The sequence below is a fragment of the Equus przewalskii genome, chromosome 4, assembly GCF_037783145.1.
Source record: "Equus przewalskii isolate Varuska chromosome 4, EquPr2, whole genome shotgun sequence".
NCBI classification, from domain to species: Eukaryota; Metazoa; Chordata; class Mammalia; order Perissodactyla; family Equidae; genus Equus; species Equus przewalskii.
In genome coordinates, this window is record NC_091834.1 from 82863780 (window position 1) to 82883697 (window position 19918).

At 42.0% G+C, this 19918-nt stretch overlaps 1 protein-coding gene across 1 annotated transcript in view; it reads left to right on the plus strand.

The window, feature by feature from the left end:
- The window catches only part of SND1 (staphylococcal nuclease and tudor domain containing 1), a 407468-nt gene that overhangs the window by 49583 nt on the left and 337967 nt on the right, over positions 1-19918 (plus strand). Inside the window, exon 10 of the mRNA XM_008509590.2 lies at positions 9778-9891. Coding sequence (XP_008507812.1) covers positions 9778-9891 — 114 coding nt within the window. The remainder of the gene's footprint in view (positions 1-9777; positions 9892-19918) is intronic.

A 19918-nucleotide genomic window follows, 5' to 3' on the forward strand; every position in this document is an offset into this window, starting at 1 on the left:
TTTATTTATTACAATGCCAGAATAGAAGAGATTGCCTCTAGAAATCATCTGATTGAGGATTATGAGGAATAACCAGTCTCCCGTAGAATCTTAAACATAAATTTAGGTCATGTGGATATAGGCCTGCTTAGACAGTAGAGAAGAATGTATTTGCAGATAGATAAATGGTTTTAAAGCTTCTTGAGTTTTTGAAATTCTTCAGCATTCTTTTTATTTGTTTTTAAAACAAGAAAAAAACAGGATAAGGGAAAACTTATACTACATAAAACTGCTGTGACACTGCTTTTTTTTTTTTTTAAGAAACAAAATTGATCATACTGTCTATCCCAGGGGATGGCAACCTGTGGCCTGTGGGTGAAGTCTGACCCACCACTTGTTTTGGTCTGGCCTGTGAGCTAAGAATGGATTTTACGTAGAAAAAAATGTTTTGTGGCACGTGAAAATTATATGAAATTCAGATTTCAGTGTCGTGAATAAATTGGAAATAGCCACATCTGTTCATTTACAAATTGTTCTATAGTTGTTCTCAGTATAGTGCCAGAGGTGAGTAGTTGTGACAGAGACCATATGGCCTGCAAAGCCTAAAATACTTGCTATCTGGCCCTTTACAGAAAAGTTTGCTGACCCTTGATCTGTACTAGTCCTGCTCACAATGCCTTGATATGATTAAGGAGCTTGAGGCAGAATGTAAATTGAGACATTACTTCTTGCATCGAGAAAAGCTTGCTACAGAAAAAATGTCGGCAGTGTTCTTAGTTATGTAGTTGATTTATGTTCTGGTACAAGTTCCTTAGCTCATTGTAGACTGGCAGCTACTTTTCAGTGGTACTGATCTGCTATTTGTTATTGTTGTTGTTGTTTTGTGAGGAAGATTGGTCCTGAGCTAACAACTGTTGCCAGTCATCCTCTATTTTATGTGGCATGCCGCCACAGCATGGCTAGGTCTGTGCCTGGGATCTGAATCCACGAACCCTGGGCCAGTGAAGCAGAGCGCACAAACTTAACCATTATGCCACTGGGCTGGCCCTGATCTGTATTTTTTTTGTGTATAATTTTTAAGTTTGTAAGTTTTTATTTTTTAATATATAAAAACTTAACTCTATGGGCTTTTATGACATGTACGAGTCCATTTTCTCTCCATGGAGGCAGCCATTTTCAACTCTTCTCTGATCCATATCTCTAAATAAAATGTTTATATTGCTTTCTTAATCTTTCAGTTTCAGGCATAACCCCTTTCCTTCACACCATGGAAGATGAGGATTTAGTTTTTTCACTCATGCACACCCACATACTCATGTGGGTGTGCATGTACTTTTCCCCAGTCCTTCCAATATGACTACATAATAATTTGGTTCAATTAATATTCACTGTTTACTTTGTAAATGCTAATCACCACTGAGCCATATAGCATGATATGACTACTTCTCATTTCCTGCAGAATTTTTTGTTTTCCCTGGAGTTAAAATTTTTTAAATTTAGGTTTATGGTTTTACATACTTATTATTTCAACCTTAGACTCTACCTGTCAAAATCTCTTCTCAGCACATTGATTCAATCTGTTAATTGTGTCTTTTTCAAGAATGCTTTTCAGGAGCCTTGTGACCTGTGCCAATCTGGCCTAGTTCTTCTTTTTCCCTGTTAAAGAGCTGTCATCTTTGGATTTCTTCACCATTATCCTGGGGTTTTCTTTGCCTTACTTCTGGGTTGGAACTATATTTGCTGGATCCCATGGCCTCTTCTTTGTGATTTCCTACTTTATTTTGGTGGCACACATTCTCTAGCTTCTTGGGAAAAGAGTGCTTGGTAGGTAAATTTTTTGAGACCTGTCATGTCTATTCTATAATGACACTTGATTGATAGTTTAGTTGGGTATAGAATTTTATGTTAGAGCTTATTTTCCTTCAGAATTGTGAAGGCATTGCTCCACTGTCATTTAGCTCTTAGAGATTTTTTTGTTGTTTCTTAGAGGTCTGAAACCATTCTGATTCCTTATCCTTATATGGTTTTTTTTTCTTCCTGCAAGCTCTAGCAAATTCTTTTTTCATCCTGAAATTTCACAGTGATGCACTTTCTTCATCCGTATATAAGCATGTTATGCTTTAATTTTCAGTCCTGTATGTCTGGGAACTTCAGCCATTTTTTTGTTGATTTCCATCTTGTTTCTCTGCTCTCTGTTTTCTACAACTTCTGGTATTTGGATGTTTGACTTCATGGAATGATCTCCTGATTTTTTTTCCTTTATTTTCTATCTCTGTCTTTTGTTCTTCCTAGATTTCTTCATGTTTATCTTTTAGCCCTTCTATTGAGTATTTCATTTATGATACTATATTTTAATTTCTAACCTTTTTTTGTTCTCTGAATGTTTCTTATTACTATTAGAAATTAACATCTAGGGGCCAGCCTGGTGGTGTAGTGGTTGAGTTTGAGTGCTCCCCTTCGGTGGCTGGGGTTCGTGGGTTCAGATCCTGGGTGTGGACCTGCTCACTCCTTGTCAAGCTGTGCTGTAGCGTCATGCCACATACAAAAAATAGAGAAAGACTGGCACACATGTTAGCTCAGGGACAATCTTCCTCACCAAAACAAATAAATAAATAAATAACATCTAATACTTATTTCAGAGATGAATGTCATTTATTAGTGCTCTGAGGAATTATAATTTTTTGAAAATTTTCTTCAGCCTGCATAGTCTGTATTCTCCAAGTTATTTTTAAGTCTCTTTGTTTATTTTGGTCCCTTATTTTTCTTATTAGAGGCTTTTCTCAGATATCCGGTGATCCTTGATTCTGTTATTTAAGAATGGAGTGTTGAACGCTGAGTTAGAAGCAATGAACTTATTTATGGGATTTTCGGTCTACATCTTGAAATCCAGGTGCTTCTTACATAGGTTTTAAAGCAATCCTAGTTTTTGGCCTCGTTTTCATCCCCACTTGAGACTCCTCACTTGACAGTTTTTAGTCTTGGTAGGTGGGGGAAGTCTGCAGTGTGAGTCAGGTTGGTTACTGGGTTTTCTCACCACTAGCTCAGCATTTAGCTTTTGTGAGTCTGTGCAATCAGTTACTGCTCATCCTTCTGCTTTCCAGTTTCCAAAGGTTTGTTGCTATATTCTTCTGTTCTGTTATCTTCGTCATTTTGGGCTTATGTCAAAAAAGAGATTCCTTTATTTTTGTTTAGAGGTATTTAGAGAGAGAACCAAAGTAAATTTTTGTTCATAATGTTCCATTGTAAGGCTGCACCATAATTTATTTAACCAGTCTCTAATAGGTCGATATTCATGTAGTTTATAATTTTTCCATTATTTAGAAAATGGATTGAATTTCTATGTATATGGTAGTTATTTCCTTGGGAATATTTTGGAGCATATTTACCAAGTAGCTGTCCAGAAATGTTAACCAGTATATATCCCTATGTGTGTTCATTGTCTAACATGTTATGGACCAGAGGTTGACCAACTTTTTCTTAGAGTAAATAGTTTAGGCTTTAGGGGCTGTATCATCTCTGTTAGAACTACTCAACCTGCTACCTTAGCAAGAAAACAGCTATAGTTAATATGTAAATGAATGGGCATGGCTGTGTTCCAGTAAAACTTTATTTACAATAGTAGGTAGTGGGCTGAATGGCCCTTGAGCCGTGGTTTGCCAACCCCTGTTGTAGAACACGGGATATCAGTGTTAAATGTAAAAGGAAAAAATGATCTGTCCTTTTCTTTCATAACCTGGAACCCAACTGCAGTTTTATAGTCGTTTTACCTGATTTAAAATGTCTATTAATGCCAAACTACTTTTTCAAGGAAACCTAAAAAGGTCCTAAGGTGCCCTGGGCCTTCGTGAACATAATCTGACAATCCTACAAGTTTTCGCTGAAGGATTCTGCTCTGAGGCTCATGTGACTGTCAGGCCTGAGCAAATAGTGGTTCTCTCTTCAGCAGTCACCCTGTCTCCTGGGAATTAATTGTATAGGGAACAGTTAAACAGCCTGAAAAGCCTGTGAAAGGTGACCTATGAACTCTTTAACTGGGTGCCTCTGGGGCCCTCTGGGTGATTTCTGGAACTGATGTAACGCTGTAGATCAGAGTATTGGCCAAGAATCTCACTTCTGAGAAATATGCAACTCAACAATGTATTCTCTTGATACATGTGGCCTATTGAGAGGCTGGTTTTCATCCTCTGCTTAAGCAGTTTCACTTCTTAAGGAAGGAAATGCAAGGGAGGTTCTCCTTGTCTCTCCAGGTTAGCAGAGAAGCATGTTCACTTCACAGCGATTAGCTGAGCCTGCTTGAGACTTTTGTGCCTGTCGTGGCTTGCCAGTTTCCTGCCTGCCTTCCCTGTGGCGTTTTAGCTGATCTGTGCTGTTTGTAGCCATATGGTCCCCTGAGCACGTGGCTTGGCTTCCCTGTCCCTGCTGCTGGATGCTTGGGCCTTGCAGATTTCACGGACCTGGATAGCTGTCTGGGGCGGGGGTGGGGGAGTGGCTGCATGTCCTCAGGAGGTGGAGTCTTCTCCCTGTCCTGCCTGGTGCGAGGCCTCTAGCTTGGTTCTCTGTACCAACAGAGCCCTGAATTGGGTGCTTTGAGAAGATGCAGAAGAATGAGAAGTGGTTTCTGCTTTCAAGGAGCTTACCCTCTAGGTCTCTGTCTGGGAGATTGCCATAAGAAGTTACTGTCTGGTGTTGGTGGCCATGTCCAATTAAGCTCTCCATGGAGACAGTGGGTTCTAGTATGTATTTGGTTTGGTCCTGATGATTTTTTGCTATGCTTCCAGTTGTGGCTTTGAATGGAGTTCATTATCATGTCTCTCTCAGATGGTTTTTAAGCAAGGATGCTTTGTAATATTTTTGGCATTATCTAGACTTTTCCATTATATTCTCATTTGGTAATGGGGAGAGAAGAAAATTTTGTCATAGGGCTTTCTGGTGAAATGGAAGTTCTGGGGATGGTCTGTCTAGGAAGGTGGCGTAGGCAGTACCAGAAAGAGGTCAAGACTTGGTTTATAGCTTAAGTTAGCAAAGGGATTTGCTGCTAAGAAAATAAAATTATTGAATTAGGAAACATATGTAAAAAGTATTTATGTGGCTTTTTAAATTGAGACTATACTTTTTAGAAAGCTTTAGATTTACAGTAAAATTGAGCAGATAGTACTGAGTTCCCACATTACCTTCTCCCCCCTCTCAGTTTGCCCTATTAGCATCTTACGTGAGTATGGTACATTTAGTATCATTAGCGTACAAATATTGATGTGTTATTATCAAATAAAGTCCATATGCTAGTTAGATTTCCTTAGTTTTTCTCTAATGCTCATTTTCTGTTCCAGAATCTCATTTACAATAGCATGTTAAATTTAGTTGTCGTGTCTTGTTAGGCTCCACTTAGATATGACAGCTTCTTAGACTTTCTTTCTTTTTTTTTTTTGAGGAAGATTAGCCCTGAGCTAACTGCTACCAATCCTCCTCTTTTTGCTGAGGAATACTGGCCCTGAGCTAACATCCATGCCCATCTTCCTCTACTTTATATGTAGGATGCCTACCACATCATGGCTTCTGCCAAGTGGTGCCATGTCCGCACCTGGGATCCGAACCGGTGAACCCCAGGCCCCTGAAGCAGAATGTGCGCACCTAACCGCTTTGTGCCACCGGGCTGGCCCCTCAGACTTTCTTTCTTTTGATGACCTTGACAGTTTTGGAGTCCTGGTTGGTAATTTGGGAACTTTAGAGTTTCTCTATATTGGGATTTGTCTGATGCCTGGTTTCCTTTTAAGTATCTGTTACAGTGTCTAGTCTGTTTGACCATGCTTAGGTGCCCAGAAGAATTTGCACCAGGAAATTGTGCTTAGTGTTTTGTCAAGGACACAGGGTGGCAGCTGTACTTTTCGGGACGGGGAGGGGAGGCATCTATGTAGTGACTCCAGGCCGTTGCTGTAATAGTTGTGGGGTTGTACTCCTCATTTTACCCACTTTGGGTGTTGCTTCAATTGCCTTTCCAGGATTAGCTTTGGGGAGAAAAGGCATAGCATACAGCCTTAGGGAGCAGGAGAAGCAGCTGATGTCGTGATTTCAGAGAGTAGAAAGGGTTCTTGGTGTCCCATTCCCTGTGGCTCCATCAAGAGTACTCCTTGATGGCACCCGTAGAAGACCTGTTGGGCTGACGTCCTTTTTTCCCTCTCTGATACTGTATTGATAATTTAGGCAGGTTGGGGAGTGTTGGTAGTTCTGCCTGGGGAGCTGTTCTGAGGCTCTCTAGCTCAGGAGGCTGTTGGAGGCTTTTTTGTCCGTTTTATCCGTGCTCCAGGGTTTTAAGAAGCTGAACAGCAGCAGCCCTTCACCACCCGGTGGGCCCTGTGGACGGCTCTCCAGATGGGGAGTGTGGCAGGAGGCCAGAGACAGGGATGGATGTCCCTTGCCCCTGTCAGCACTCAGCAATTCTCTTGACTTGTGGTAGCCCTTAGCCTATGCTCGTCATCGTTAAACCACTCATTTTTCCTTTTACAATTGGGCTTTAAGAAATGGGGAGGGAATTGGGTTTAGGGCACGTATCTCAAGTCCAGCTAGTGACTTCTTCTGTGTAGATTTCTGCTCCTGTACCCGAGGTTAGCTGCTGAAGTGCATGGTTTGGTAGATGGGGAGGGTTGGGAGGGGTGGGGTGAAGTGATTAGGGAGGGATCTGTAGCTTGAGAAAGTGAGCAATGTGGGCATACTTCGAATTATCCTGATGAGAAGCACCATAAGAAATATCCCGTCAAAAATGTGGTCTGTCACTGTGCTGATGAGCAGGCTTTGGCTAGTAATCCACTCTGCATTTTACTCATTGCAAAGTACATGACTATAACCACTATTTTATTACTTCTTCCATGACTCTACCCAGGAGCTGCTTGTTCTCTAGACACTAATAACACAATTTACAGAAGAATAAAAAGTCATAAACCCCACTTACATACACACACAGACACACACGCACTCACCATATATCCCTTCACCAGAAAGCCAGACCTCGCTTAGCTGGCAGCGTCAGAGTGCGCAGTTTCTGAGGAGGAGGTTTCTAATCAGGGAGATGCCGAGCAGAGAGTCTGCTGCTGAGGCCTGAAATTTACAGCTCCAAGAATCCATTCACTGCTGCTGCTTTAATGCATTATAAGGGGTGACGAATACCAGTCACTTGTCACAGGGGTATGCTTAGATCTTCACATTCTATAATCAGGAGGTGAAGATGTGAGCACGATGATACTTTCCCTGGTTTTAGTCTTCTCTGAGCATGAGTAGGGAGTGGAGAATGTCTAGATATTTCTCATGTCTTGATGATAGGAATTCCCTATGTTTTTGGTATTTGACAGTTTAATAGGAGTTAGTTTTGGTTGAGAGGAATGTGTAGATCCTTCCGTCATTGAGATTTAGGAAATACCGTAATGTGTGTGCATTTCAGATGCCTGACGATTACCCTGTTAGCCTTTGGGCAGTGGTCCTGTACTTTTGGGGGAGGAACAGTGTTGATTTGCTGTACTTGGTATTTTGCTTGGTATGGCTTTGTGGATTTTTCCTTCTCTTTGGTCTGAGAGTGGGATAGCAGAATAGCATGTATCGTGGATAGCTTGCCAGCCATTGTTCTATCATCCATTATACAGTACTTTCTCCCAGACATGGGGTTTTGACAGGGAAATCAACAGCTGGGGTCTTTGTCTTTTGGACAGTTGTCCAAGCCACTACTGGTGTGTTTAGGGAGTAGGAGAGAGATTCCATTGTGGTGGGCATTTTTACTTCATGTTAACATGTCTGGATGGTAAGGGGAATAAGATCTCCTCTTTTTCATTCAGTTACTGAATCTGTATTTTTGGTGACAGCTCTTGCCTGTTTTTAAGTCCTGCACTCATGGACATGTTTTTGTGATTGGCCTGGCATAAGGGGCTCTTTGATTTGGAGGGTTCTATATACTTCAGTACCACCAATACTTGGGTAACCAGCCCTGACCTTGACTTGGTCCTGGTGTGACCACAGATGGTACTTTTGATTACCCTTAGACCTCATCAAATTTTTCTGGCCAGGTGACTTTTGGGTTCTGGCTGTCTGGATTTTGGTGTTTAGCCTTTGTGATTCTCACATCTGTTGAAAAGGTTATAGCAGAATGGCTGTAGTTATTTTAGACTGGCTTTTTGCTGCTTGTGGAGTTGCAGGTTCATCTCATGTATAGTGGAAAATTGAAAATAATTTTACCCCTCTACTAATCTGGTCAGTTGTTTCTCAGACCTTTCATTACTTTTCTGATCACTGGCCTGTTTTTCTCTGCACTGCTTCCATTACTTATGGTGGTAAAACCCAGGGATATCTCCTATTCATGAGCCGTAGTCAGCCTTCCATGGTCTTACAGCTTGATTCCAGCTGTCATCTTTTCACTCTGTTTGATGGCCCCACTCTCCTGCTATTTCCTGTCATGTATAATTTCTCACTTGTTTTTGCTTTTTGCTGTTTCTTCAGATTGTCCCTTAAATCACTCTTTTTGGAACCAACCGGTTGGCTGGCTTCTCTTTGGAGAAGGCAGAGAATAGCCATTTTTGGAGGAGTCTGCAAGTAAATGGGTATATTTGTTCTAAAAGATCTGAAGCTTCCTAGGGAGTAGTTAGGGAGGGCTCTTTTAGGATACTTATCGGTGAAGTTCCACCATAGCAGAGGAGAGTCTAGCTCTTTTTGTTTCATGCATAAAAGAGGAGGGAAATTTTGTGAGTGTACCCTCAATGTGGCAGCTGACCTGTAGTTTGTTTGGCTGCTTGATGGTTTCTCATGGGGCCTGATTGAAGCCTAGAAGAGTTGGTTTTGGTTTTGTGGATGAAGTGGATGGTGACAGTGTTTTGTAGTCAGTAACTACCTTGTAGCAAAGTGTTGCTTGCAAAACAACCAAACAGCCTTATAACAACAGGCTCTGCATATAATTGAGTGACTTGTAGACTACTGGCTGAATTATGGGTTCGAGTTATAACCTTGATGTAGTCCTAGGCTGGTTTCAGTGGAATTTTAGTCTGTACACATTGGTGGAGTGTTCTAATAACCTCCACAGAGGATATTTGTGCTTTTGCCCTTTGAATAGGTATCCTTGGAAGTTACCTCCGACTGGAAGTTAATCTTTTTCAGCTGAGAGTGGGGTCCAGTGTTACTGGTTCTGGCTTCCAAAACAAAGATGCCCATAGTAGTGCTCTGAAAAGGTGGCTTTCAGAGTAGCTGAAGTAATATTTTAGTAATCTAATGTTTCTGCATGTGAGATTAACAGCTGAGCATCTTCTCACACTGAGATGATAATTCTTTCTGCCCTTCGCTTGCCTTTGATTTTTTTGCTCTCTACTGGGGCTTCCTAGTTTGGTTCTTTCACATCTAGTGCTGGTACCTTCTTCTAATCCAGCCCTTATCGCTTTTCCTAGATTCACACTGAGATAGGGATTTTGATTTTAGTTTAGAACCTGTTGCAAGGAAACTCTTCAATAACATGTACAGACTGGATTTCCAGTTCACAAGCTTTGTACTTAACCACATGTCTTGGTCAGGGCAGAGATAAAAAAGATTGACCATCTTTATGAATGATATAGATTCTGCCTCGTTGAGAAATCATAAGGTCTTTGGTGGTTGCTAATTATAGCGTAGTTTTCTCCAACTTTGTTGCACCATGAAGGATGGTATTGAATTTACCCCAAATGGCTATTAATCTCACTTTTCTCCCTGTAATTGTGGTGGGTCTTGCTTCTTACCATGTGTGTTATGAGATCTGAGACATTGAAACAGATTTGAGCATTTCTGCCTTCTCGCCCACAGGTGATGCAGGTGTTGAATGCTGATGCCATCGTCGTGAAGCTGAACTCGGGTGACTACAAAACCATCCACCTGTCCAGCATCCGACCACCAAGGCTGGAGGGGGAGAACACACAGGTGAGAACAGGGTAGCAAGGGAAGGAGCTGGAGAATTAGTTAAATATGGTACATATATGTGAGGATGCTAAAGGACAAGTATTTCAAATCTCCAAAGTATTATTTCCTAATATTTGCAGCCTAGCTACCACTGGGCAGGCCTCAATTTCTCCAGAACCACACTCACTGATCTGCCTCATTTTGCCTGGGCACTGCTGACATTCCTCCCTAGGGGGCTTGAGAGGCGTTAGGGTTGGGATATTTGGGATGGTGCATGAGTTTTACTTATTAACAAGATCTTATTTCTATGAGAATAAGAAGAAGAGAAGGTCGGTATCTCACATGCATGGCAGTGAGGCCTGTTTCTACTGGTCATTTTGATTTGATAGTTCCCTATGTTTTTGCTCTAGGAAGAAATGAATTTGGGTATATATATTCTCTGGGGTCACCTACTCATCTTTTGCAAGTAGTAGCTATGATTATTAGTTACACTGATTTGTGCTATTTGTTGGCTCTTTTGGCAGCGTAGGTCCTTGCCTAACCAGCATGTCTGATTTGGGTGTATCCATTTTGAGAAATTATGCTTAGGATGAAAACTATAAGTGTTGGTAGTCTGCAGGCAGTTTTGTTTTAAATTTTGTGATCATTTTCTTTCCATCATCATGAGTTATGAGAGGTTGGGAATAGGGATTGGGGTTGAACTTCTTTTTTGTTTGGTTATGTATTGTTTTTACAGACGTCTTTCCAACTCCTATTTTTGCCGTCTGATGTCTAAAGCGTGTGACTGTTGACTGGTCTTAGAACTGGGTCCTCAGTGAGAGCCAGTGCCACAGGCGAGTGTTGGGGTAGTTTCCAGAAATTAAACAGCATGGTTGACGTTAGTGCTGTGTGCTATCTACTTTTTAAATTTATCCCTTTTATAAGGATAAATTTATGATAATTCGTGTCTAAAGACATGAGATTTGATTTTCTGATGTTTTGCACATACGCATGTCTTGGTGCATTCACGAGTCGAAATTCATGTCCTGTTTTCATTTATGTGCGAGTTTACAGACAGCCCGTAAGAGTAAAATAAAAATATCATGATTGTCTTTTAAATCAGATCATGCGTAAGAAACATATATAGAATGGGTTCTTTGAATGTCTGGCCAATCAGTTCATTCTTTCCCTTTTATTCCCCATAGAGAAGGCAATTTAATGCGGCAAACGGTATTGTGGTAAGGTTGAGAATTTAAATGCGTGAAAGCCTAGAAATGCCAAAATAAAGTTCTCTCAGTAACTGTAGCTCTGCCTCACTGCACAGAGAAAATATACATCTCCAATTTTATCAGTTTTGGGACTAGTTCACAATTCTGCATCTGTGCCATGCAGTTGGAGTTAAGGTTCCCACAGCAACCACAACTTTGAAATTCTTGAACGTTAATTCTTGTGCCTGCATCATCAGCCAAAGAATTATGTTAATGTAGACTGTGTAGCTGAATTTTAAGTAGTTTTTAGGAGGGGGTGGGGGTGTTATAGCTTAGGTACAATGATAGGTTTTCTGGAGTAAGAGTTAAACTACTACTGAGAATTTTTAGATTTTCAGGATTCTTTGCAATCCCTCAAGGGGTGATGGATGGATCTCTCTTGACCTTGTGGACCATGGGAAGTTGTGGGAATATATTTCCTAGTTGAGGTAGGATCCTGTTTATGGGTTCCCTTGTTCTTTATCAAGGTGGGTTATCTCTTATTTTTTTTTAACTTCTATTCATCCTGAGATCTTACTGCATTTTAAGAAAGTTCTAAGTAAGGCTTAGCTCTAAGAGTCTATAACATGGATTTTGAATGAAATGAAGAATGATTTCCCTATTTGTTCATTAAATTCCTTTGGAAGATTTTAATGAAGGGTCGCTTAAGAGATAAGTTAATGTAATACACCTTGAGTACTGTGGTGAAGGCCTCTGAGAAGAACCCAGTTGTGGTAGGTGTTAGGCAAGTCTTCCCAGGAGCAACGAGTGTACATCTTGAGTGTTCATGGATGAGGAGAAGTTAGCAAATAGGAGAAAGGGCACTCTAGACCAATGCTGTCTAATAGTAATGCAAGCCACAAAGCCAAGCTATATTTGTTATTTTAAATTGTCTAGTAGCTATATTTTAAGAATTAATTGTAATGCTTTTTATTTGACCTAATATATCCCAAACAGTATCATTTCAACATGTAATGAATATAAAAAATTAATCAGATGTTTTACTTAAAAATTTTATTTTTACTAAGTCTGTGAAATCTAGTGTATATTTTACACTTGGAACACATCTCAATTTGTTCTAGCATATTTCTAGGGCTCAATAGCTACGTGTGGGTTGTGGCTACTGTAATGGACAGTGCAAGTTTAGAAATTCAAGTGAATGGAGTCATCATCATCATTGATGAATATTTATTGGGTGCCCACTCTATACCAGATACTGTGCCTGGGGATGCAGCAGGAAACAAACCAAACTCTCCTGGCACCACCCTCATGGAAGGTGAAAGTCTAGCAGGAGAAAACACCAGTAATTTCATTTATGCTACGTGCTTTGAAAGAAAAGTTTAGAGTTTATGGGAATGCATGATCTGGGAGAGCTTCTTTGAGGAAGTGACATTTAAAGCCTGAAGGGTGATTAGGAGCTAGCTAGGTAAAAAGTGGGGAGAAGACGATTTCTGACTGAGACAGCAGCAGTGACAAGAATTGGGTGAGTTTGGGAATAGGGAATAGATGGCCACTATGGATGGTGCATGAGTGGTGTGATGCCTGTGTGGTACGAAGTATAGGCAGGACCAGATCATGCGTGTCCTATGAACATCTAGATTTTTTCTTGAAGAATTTGAAGCCAGGGAATGGCATGTTAGGATTTGAGTACTCTTCTGTTGGTCGCTTGCTTTTATAAAACATGAAAGCAATTTGCATTTCTAAGAGAAGATCATACTGTACGAAAACTGATCTTGCAGCAAGGATTCTTTGGAGACAAGGAATGGACCTTGGAGGGCCTTGAATAAAACACTCAGGAGAATGCCTTCTGTCTAATTTTGGGACACTTTATGGGGGTCATTGGCTTTGAACTGGAGAAGGAGATAACCTGACAGCTTATTGTTTTGGAGCTCATTCTAAACAAAAGAATAGAGTGGGAGAAAGTGAAGCCTAAGAACTGGAGGAGTAGGTACAGAGGGAAAGAAAGCCTTGCATGAGCTTCCTCAAGGGCAGGCAGATGGCGTGCAGTGACTCCTGCTGTGGGCTAGGCCTCCCTACAAGCTCCCAGATGCTGACTCAAGGGGGCTTGTCCTTCAAGTAAGGAAGGGGAGATTCTTTTAATGTCTTTCTTCCCCAAGCCCCAAAAACTCTAATAACCTGTCATCAACTAATATAGATCTTCTGAGACATCTGTATATTGTGAGGATAGGAGGACAAATTGGATTTCCCTTTTTTGAACACAGAGACAAGTTCATTTCTCTTAAATTATACATGAAGGCAAGGAGGTTTTGCCCAAGGCTAAATGTATACTTCCACTCCCCTTTTTTGGTTACTTTCTAATTGCAGCCAGAGGAAAGGCTCTGGACAAAACAGCATGATCAAAGAAACTGCTTTCACCCTAGGCAGCTGCCTTCCACTAGTACCCAGGAATCCATAGGGAGCCACTACTCCCAGAGTTTGGTTAGAACTTGAGTCGTTGCTGGAAAGTATGACAGGAGAGTTAAAAAGCAAGGGTGTGTAATATTTCCCCCAAAGATTACAATGGGGTGTCTGATGCTGTTTCTGTGGCACTGTGCTTCTGGATGATTCAGGGTGAATCCAGTGTCAGCTCCGGCTGGCTGAGAGCCACTCTGGATACTGACGTGTGGTATTTCTGTGGACTTGAACACGTTATCAGGGGTTCTCTAAAGGTATAGTTTGTTTTATCCAGTTATTTGCCACAAAGAAGCAAGTGCTTAGTCTTGGAGAAAGGCTATGGGTTTTCTAAGCTACTGCCTTAAAGGAGATAACACATTGTGCAATCTCAGGACTTCCTAGAGAGCATTTGGCTTTGATCTGACACTGGAAAACCTAGTGCTCTGTTGCCCAGGGCTGCTGTAGGCTTTGTGTTACACTTGGAGTGTTAGTGACAAAGGAAACACAGCCCCTGGGCATCCAATGAAGGGGCTGACTTATTCCCCCATGAAGTCTTCTCATGCAGTGCTATTGTAGCGGGGAAAGTTACAGAGCGAAAATTTACCTTGAAAACAGGTACACAATTTACCCAATCCCCAGGTCTTAGTGTGAAAAGTTTCCTTTCAGTTGCAGGGCCTTTTCCCTCAAACTCCTTTTCTTAGCCTTCCTGCTTTCCCACCTTCCCCCGTTTTACTCTCCCTCTTCTACGCCCCCCGCCCCCCATAAGCTTGGCCCTCTGGGAAGTGTGGAAACCTGAAGGTAGAGCCTTTCCCCTCATCTCCTAGTCCTGCTCTATCACCCTGTACTCTTCTCTTCTCATCAGGTCTTTCAGCCTCCTTCCTGTGAATTTATTTATGACATGATTGTTCTTTCACAGCAGGGCCTCTAAATGTTCAGATCTGGGCACTAAAGGATCCATTTTGTTAAAACTGCAATCTGCCTAATCTCTCAGTGTCCTCGCTGCCTTTTGAGGGGGGTTTGTTTCTCTGGACCCCACTGGATCTCCGCCGTAGGCAGGTGATGGTTGACAGAGCTGCAGGTAGGCGCATTATTAGTGATGCCCTGGGATTCTTCAGGGTCTTTTCTCAGAGGCAGGGCAGTTTCGGCTGCTAATAACTCCATTTGTTGTGTAGGGCCCCAGGGTGCTTTGCCATTTAGATGCGATTAAAAGTGGTTCTCAAGTTATTCCCTCTGGTTTTGATTTCTGAAAGCAAGATGACTGGTCCCTCTGGACCCTAAAGCAGATGATGCTGCCACTGAGATGAGATGCATACCAACAGAAAGCTGTGGGGCTGTAGTCCCTAAGTGAAGCAGGGGCAAACCAACAAACCCACTGACTGTGATCTCATGCTTGTGACTGGAAGCATAAGGCAAATAGCAAATTAGAGAGGGACTCCAGCTTGACATTAAGGACTTTGGAGAAAAGCAGAAGCTCTTTGAAATGGATATAGCATTTCATCGGTTTCCATTGGGGAGATTTGGGGACTGTAGCAATGTGATCAAAAGACATAGAATATGTCAGAGCCCTGGCAGAGGCATTCTGTACCGGTTTCAGATTTGTTTGATCTGGGCATTTTTGAGAACACTTGAAACCTTCTTTGTTAGAGGACTGAAAAAAATTATTAGTAGGAGACTATGGCTGGGTCTTAGCTCATCTATTTAAGATTCCAGGATGTATATATCCTGTCATGTTTTGAAGATTAATACCTGTTCCTCGGCTGGAGAGGTCACTGCAGGCAAGCCTGACTCCTCGTGGTAAGGTCAAGACATATGGGATCTGGGTAGATGTTTCCTAAAATGTACCTTCCACTGATAAGCGAATTATAACCTGGAGAAGACAGCAAGAGCCCAACTTACTTCCCTTTGATTTCCTTTCCTCTCCCTGTTACAAATTATACTTTCTTTCGTGTCCTTTAGTTAGTGCGTCCCCGTTCCGGTGATCTTGCCTATGCCCTTCAAATAATTTTCGTGGGATTTTAACAGTGTTCTAGTGCGTCTTGGTGGTTAATCCTTCCCTGAACCATGTGCGTTTACCTCTTTAAATCCATCTCTTTCTCTCTTTCTTCCCTCTTCATTTAGTCATCACTGTTACACAGTTCTATATTTTCAATTTCTCTAAATCTTCCCGGTGCTGGTGTGTTCATATTTCTTGCCTCTTTTCAGTCTGTGAGCTGCAGTAATTCTCTCTTGTTTCCAGAGTTGACAGCACCATCATATTTGCTGTCCCGTGAACGTTTAACATAGCTGCTGTGCTGAGGTAACCCTCTTTCTTGCCCTGGTTCTCGAAAGCCCCTTAAAGCCAGAGATTTCCATGCACACGGTTTTTCCCTTCACCTGTGCCATCCTGTACTGTTTGTCTCCGGGCCTACTTTCTCTTGGGAAGCCTCAACTGCGCTGAGGGAAGGAATGGCATGGTTTTCTCAGCTTCAGACCCTCTTTTTCAGAATCTTGCAGAGTGCTATGAATATAGTATGCATTTAATAAATGTTTAAATCAAAATATCTGCTGAGGCTTAAGACCTAATCCATACATTGCGTTTGAGTGGCAGCATTTTTACCACCTTCCAATCCATTGCTCATCTCCTTGCCTGCTTCTCATAGCCATTGCAGCTTGAGCCAGTGTACTGGTGTCAAAAGGTCCCAGCAGGGAGTTTTGCATTCTGGTTTTTTCCTCTTCCTAATTGGAGTGCTTGTTTTGCTGGCCAGGTCACACATGGCTTAGTTGTCTGTAGGCACTTCCTCTTCCCCACTCCTAGTTCCAATTTAGTCATTGCCGTTGGGTTGACTAGCCCTGCCTCTCTCTGAGCCGTGGCTTTCCTCATAATGGTATTCTATTAGCACAGTGCAGATTGGGTTCAGTCCACCTGAGGGGTTAATTTCAGGATTTTAAATGCACTTGCAGATTGGTCCCCAATTGATTTTCTTTTAACACCTGTACTCTTATTCAGGCTTTCCCAAATATCCTTCTTTCATAGCAGTTCAGGTGTCTTGATTCATTGAAATTTTTAGGTGTACTTTTTCCCTAGGGCTATGTATTTTTTTACTGTTGTTGACCTTGTTGGTTGTCAGGTTATTTCTTTGCTTGGAACTAATTTTGAAATCAATTAGAGAGCGTTCCCTTCATCTTTCTCTCTTTATTTATGAGATACTGATTGCAGAGCTACCTACACTGTGTTTAGATAAATTACCTTTTTTTTGCATAATATTTATATTCAAGGCAAGTTGGGTGCAGTCATCCAGCATCTTGCACTTCTGCAGGCCAGGGCTGTAGGTTTCATTCCTTGGTGGGCTAATTAGCTTTGTACTGCGAAAATTTTGTTCAGTTCAAAAACCAGACATTTAAGTTCCTCATCTTTTATAGGCACTGTGGATCTGGGGAATTCTTTTTATTAGTAGGGTGTTTATAATTTTAGAAACTGACTTTCTACTTCTGACCAGTGTGTGTGTGTTGTGGTCACAAGGTGGACTTTTAGGCTGATGATAGATTTTGGATAAAGCAGCTTCAGTTCGTGTCGCTGCTTTGGAAGAGGCTTTTCAGAACTGAGACTAGAAGGGGAAGCTGAAGGACACAGTTGCTTGCTTTTTTTCCCCAGCAAATGACAGCCCTATTGCTTAGGCATATTTTTAGTGTCACTTTTCATTTCAGCCCTCCTTTGAAAATCTACGGCCAGTTTATGGGTTGTTCATATTCTGCAGGCCTTAATCTCACCATCTAGCATGATGTCAGCCTGTTTTTGGCTGCAAATGCCTTTGCCTGGTTCATTGTTGGGTTGGTGGCCACCTTGGCCTATTGCTGTTTCACAGGAGGAGCTCTGTTCAGTTTAGCTGTGGAGACATTCTGGAGACCTTGTGTTCCTTACCTTTTCATTTCTTTGCTAGAAGCCAGTTCACATAATCTCCTTCTCCTTGTTTCTCTATATTGGGCCCTTCATGAGGCAAACCAGAAATATCCCTTTTATATGGGCATCTGCTGCATCTTTGTGTTCAGACATTGGTCCCCAGAATTTGTTTCCTTCTGCTGTCCTGCTGATTCTGGATAACCCACATAATGGATGCCTGTAGTTTTTAGTTTCTGCTTTAAAAAGCTTTTTCCGTTTTCCTTTTTTTTTTTTTCCTTCCCTACTCAGTTTGATTTTCTGGGTCAAGTAGATTTCTTATTTCTTCAGATCTATTGCTAGCTCACTCCCCAGCACGTAGTTTACACTCAGATGTTTATTGTATGATGTCTCATCTCATTCACAGTGGCTGTCTTTACTCATTGTTCATAATTTGGGAATAGGGGATGGGCAGAATACACTGACACTTGACTTTCTGAGTCTACTGCTTTACCATTCCTAGGACATTTTCTCGTCATTACTAGGGAGGTTAGTAGGAAGATTTGACTTTTTTTATGTGCTGTTGTCTTTTGCAAGGTGGTTTGGAATAGGAGAGAGGCACATTTTTATTCATATGGAGCTGCCTTCAGCATCTGCTTATCCAGCTGGAGGGCCTTGTTTTAGAAACACTGCCATGCAGAAGCTGTAGGTGGATCTCTGCAGAGGAGCTGCTGCTGTGCTACATGTCCACGGCTCCCTTTGCAGCCTACCTGTTCCCTCAGGCTCTGGCTGGAGGCTGGTCCCTATGGGTGGGAGTACAGACTGTACTGTCCGCCCTTTTCTTATTGGACCCACTTTCCTCTTTACCTCTTAGCGCAGCTGCTATGAGTGAGTGCACTATGTTCTGCATGGGAGAATTGGCAGACGGCTCCATTTGCTGGTTTTGGCCATTGGGACAGCCAGGATTATCAGGCCAGTTTGTATTTTAAGAGGAAGGAGACTTGACATCACTCAAAGCAGCTTATTTTCTTTCTTTCTTTTTTGTTTTTAAATATTTTATTTTTTTCCTTTTTCCCCAAAGCCCCCCAGTACATAGTTGTATGTTCTTCGTTGTGGGTCCTTCTAGTTGTGGCATGTGGGACACTGCCTCAGTGTGGTTTGATGAGCAGTGCCATGTCCGCGCCCAGGATTCGAACCAACGAAACACTGGGCCGCCTGCAGCAGAGCGTGCGAACTTAACCACTCGGCCACGGGGCCAGCCCCTTTTATTTTTTATAAAGGGGAAAGACGTTATCCCAGCCCTTTGCTGTTTCTTTCAGTGAGCATTAAACCAACAGCTCAGCGTTTTCCTCAGGAAAACATCTAGGGTCCCTCCCTGCTCTTTGAGCCAGGCTCTGTCTCGCCTTTGTAGATTGCTCTGTGGTGCCCGCCTCCTTGCTCTTAAGGCTTTTGGGCTTCACTCTTCCTTCCCTCACCCGCTTCCAATCCTCTTCTCTCAGAGGAGTGAATGGTTCTTTCAGTCTAGACACTCTTGTTTGCATACCAAGTTATAGTTATTCTGGAGGTGCTTGGACTCGGTAATACCAGAGTTCAGGAATATGTAAGCTTCTCAACTGAGAAGCTTCAGTTTGTAACAGCGTTTGGGTCCCTTGCTATTAGATGTCAATAAAATATAGCAGGTAGAGAATAGTCATTGGGCTCTTTTAGAGAGATAAGTCTCCATCGTAAAAGATACGATTAGTCTCAGGGTACCTGAGAGAGTAGATGGAACCTGACACATTGAAAATTCAGTGTAATAAAATCCCACAGCCTTTCATCTCTCACCCTCATCACCCAGCAAGAAATGGGTTCTGAGGGCAGAAGCTGGTAGTGTTTAGTATCTTGTCTCTCTGTCTAAGAACATAATCGAATGTACTTAGCTAGGAGCATGCTCTCTTTTTGCTCCTGTGCCCATCTCAGAGCTGGCAGCGTTGGAGACTTGTGGCCTAATTCTCCTTTTCCCCGAGCGTGTTATCTTCTCCACCTCAGAGTTCTCAAAAGTCTTAATACAAGCTGTTCCCTGTTCTTTAGTTTGTTTGCTTTTGTGTTTTGACTTGAAAGTATTTCTGAAAGTATCTGAATGGTAGCAGCATAGATTTGTGCTCCTGCTACTTTAGTTTTCCTTTGGATTTCTTTCATTTACCTCCCCGATACCCACTGTGGTTCTTCCATTCTCCCCTACCACCCTCTCCCAACACTGTTCCTCCCCCCTGGAGAGCAGAGAGGGAGTTTATAAACTTGGATTTGAACGATGAGGTCACTCCTGCCCATGCAGTTTGGTTGTTCTATTGCTTGTTACTGCAGACCTTGCAAAGGAGCTTGCAAAGGTGGCTATTCCCTGTATTCCCCTCATCTTGAGTGTTGCTCTTAAGTTCTCTGTGCTATGTTTTGGATGCTGCATGAGCCCAGACATGAATGCTTACCATTGTTGAAGTTAGTTTACTGTTGCCCTTCAGCTGCCTTGCTTTGGGTTCAGCCAGGAGTGGCATCTTTAACCTGAATTCACTACTTAAAACACTGACAACATCCAAACTGG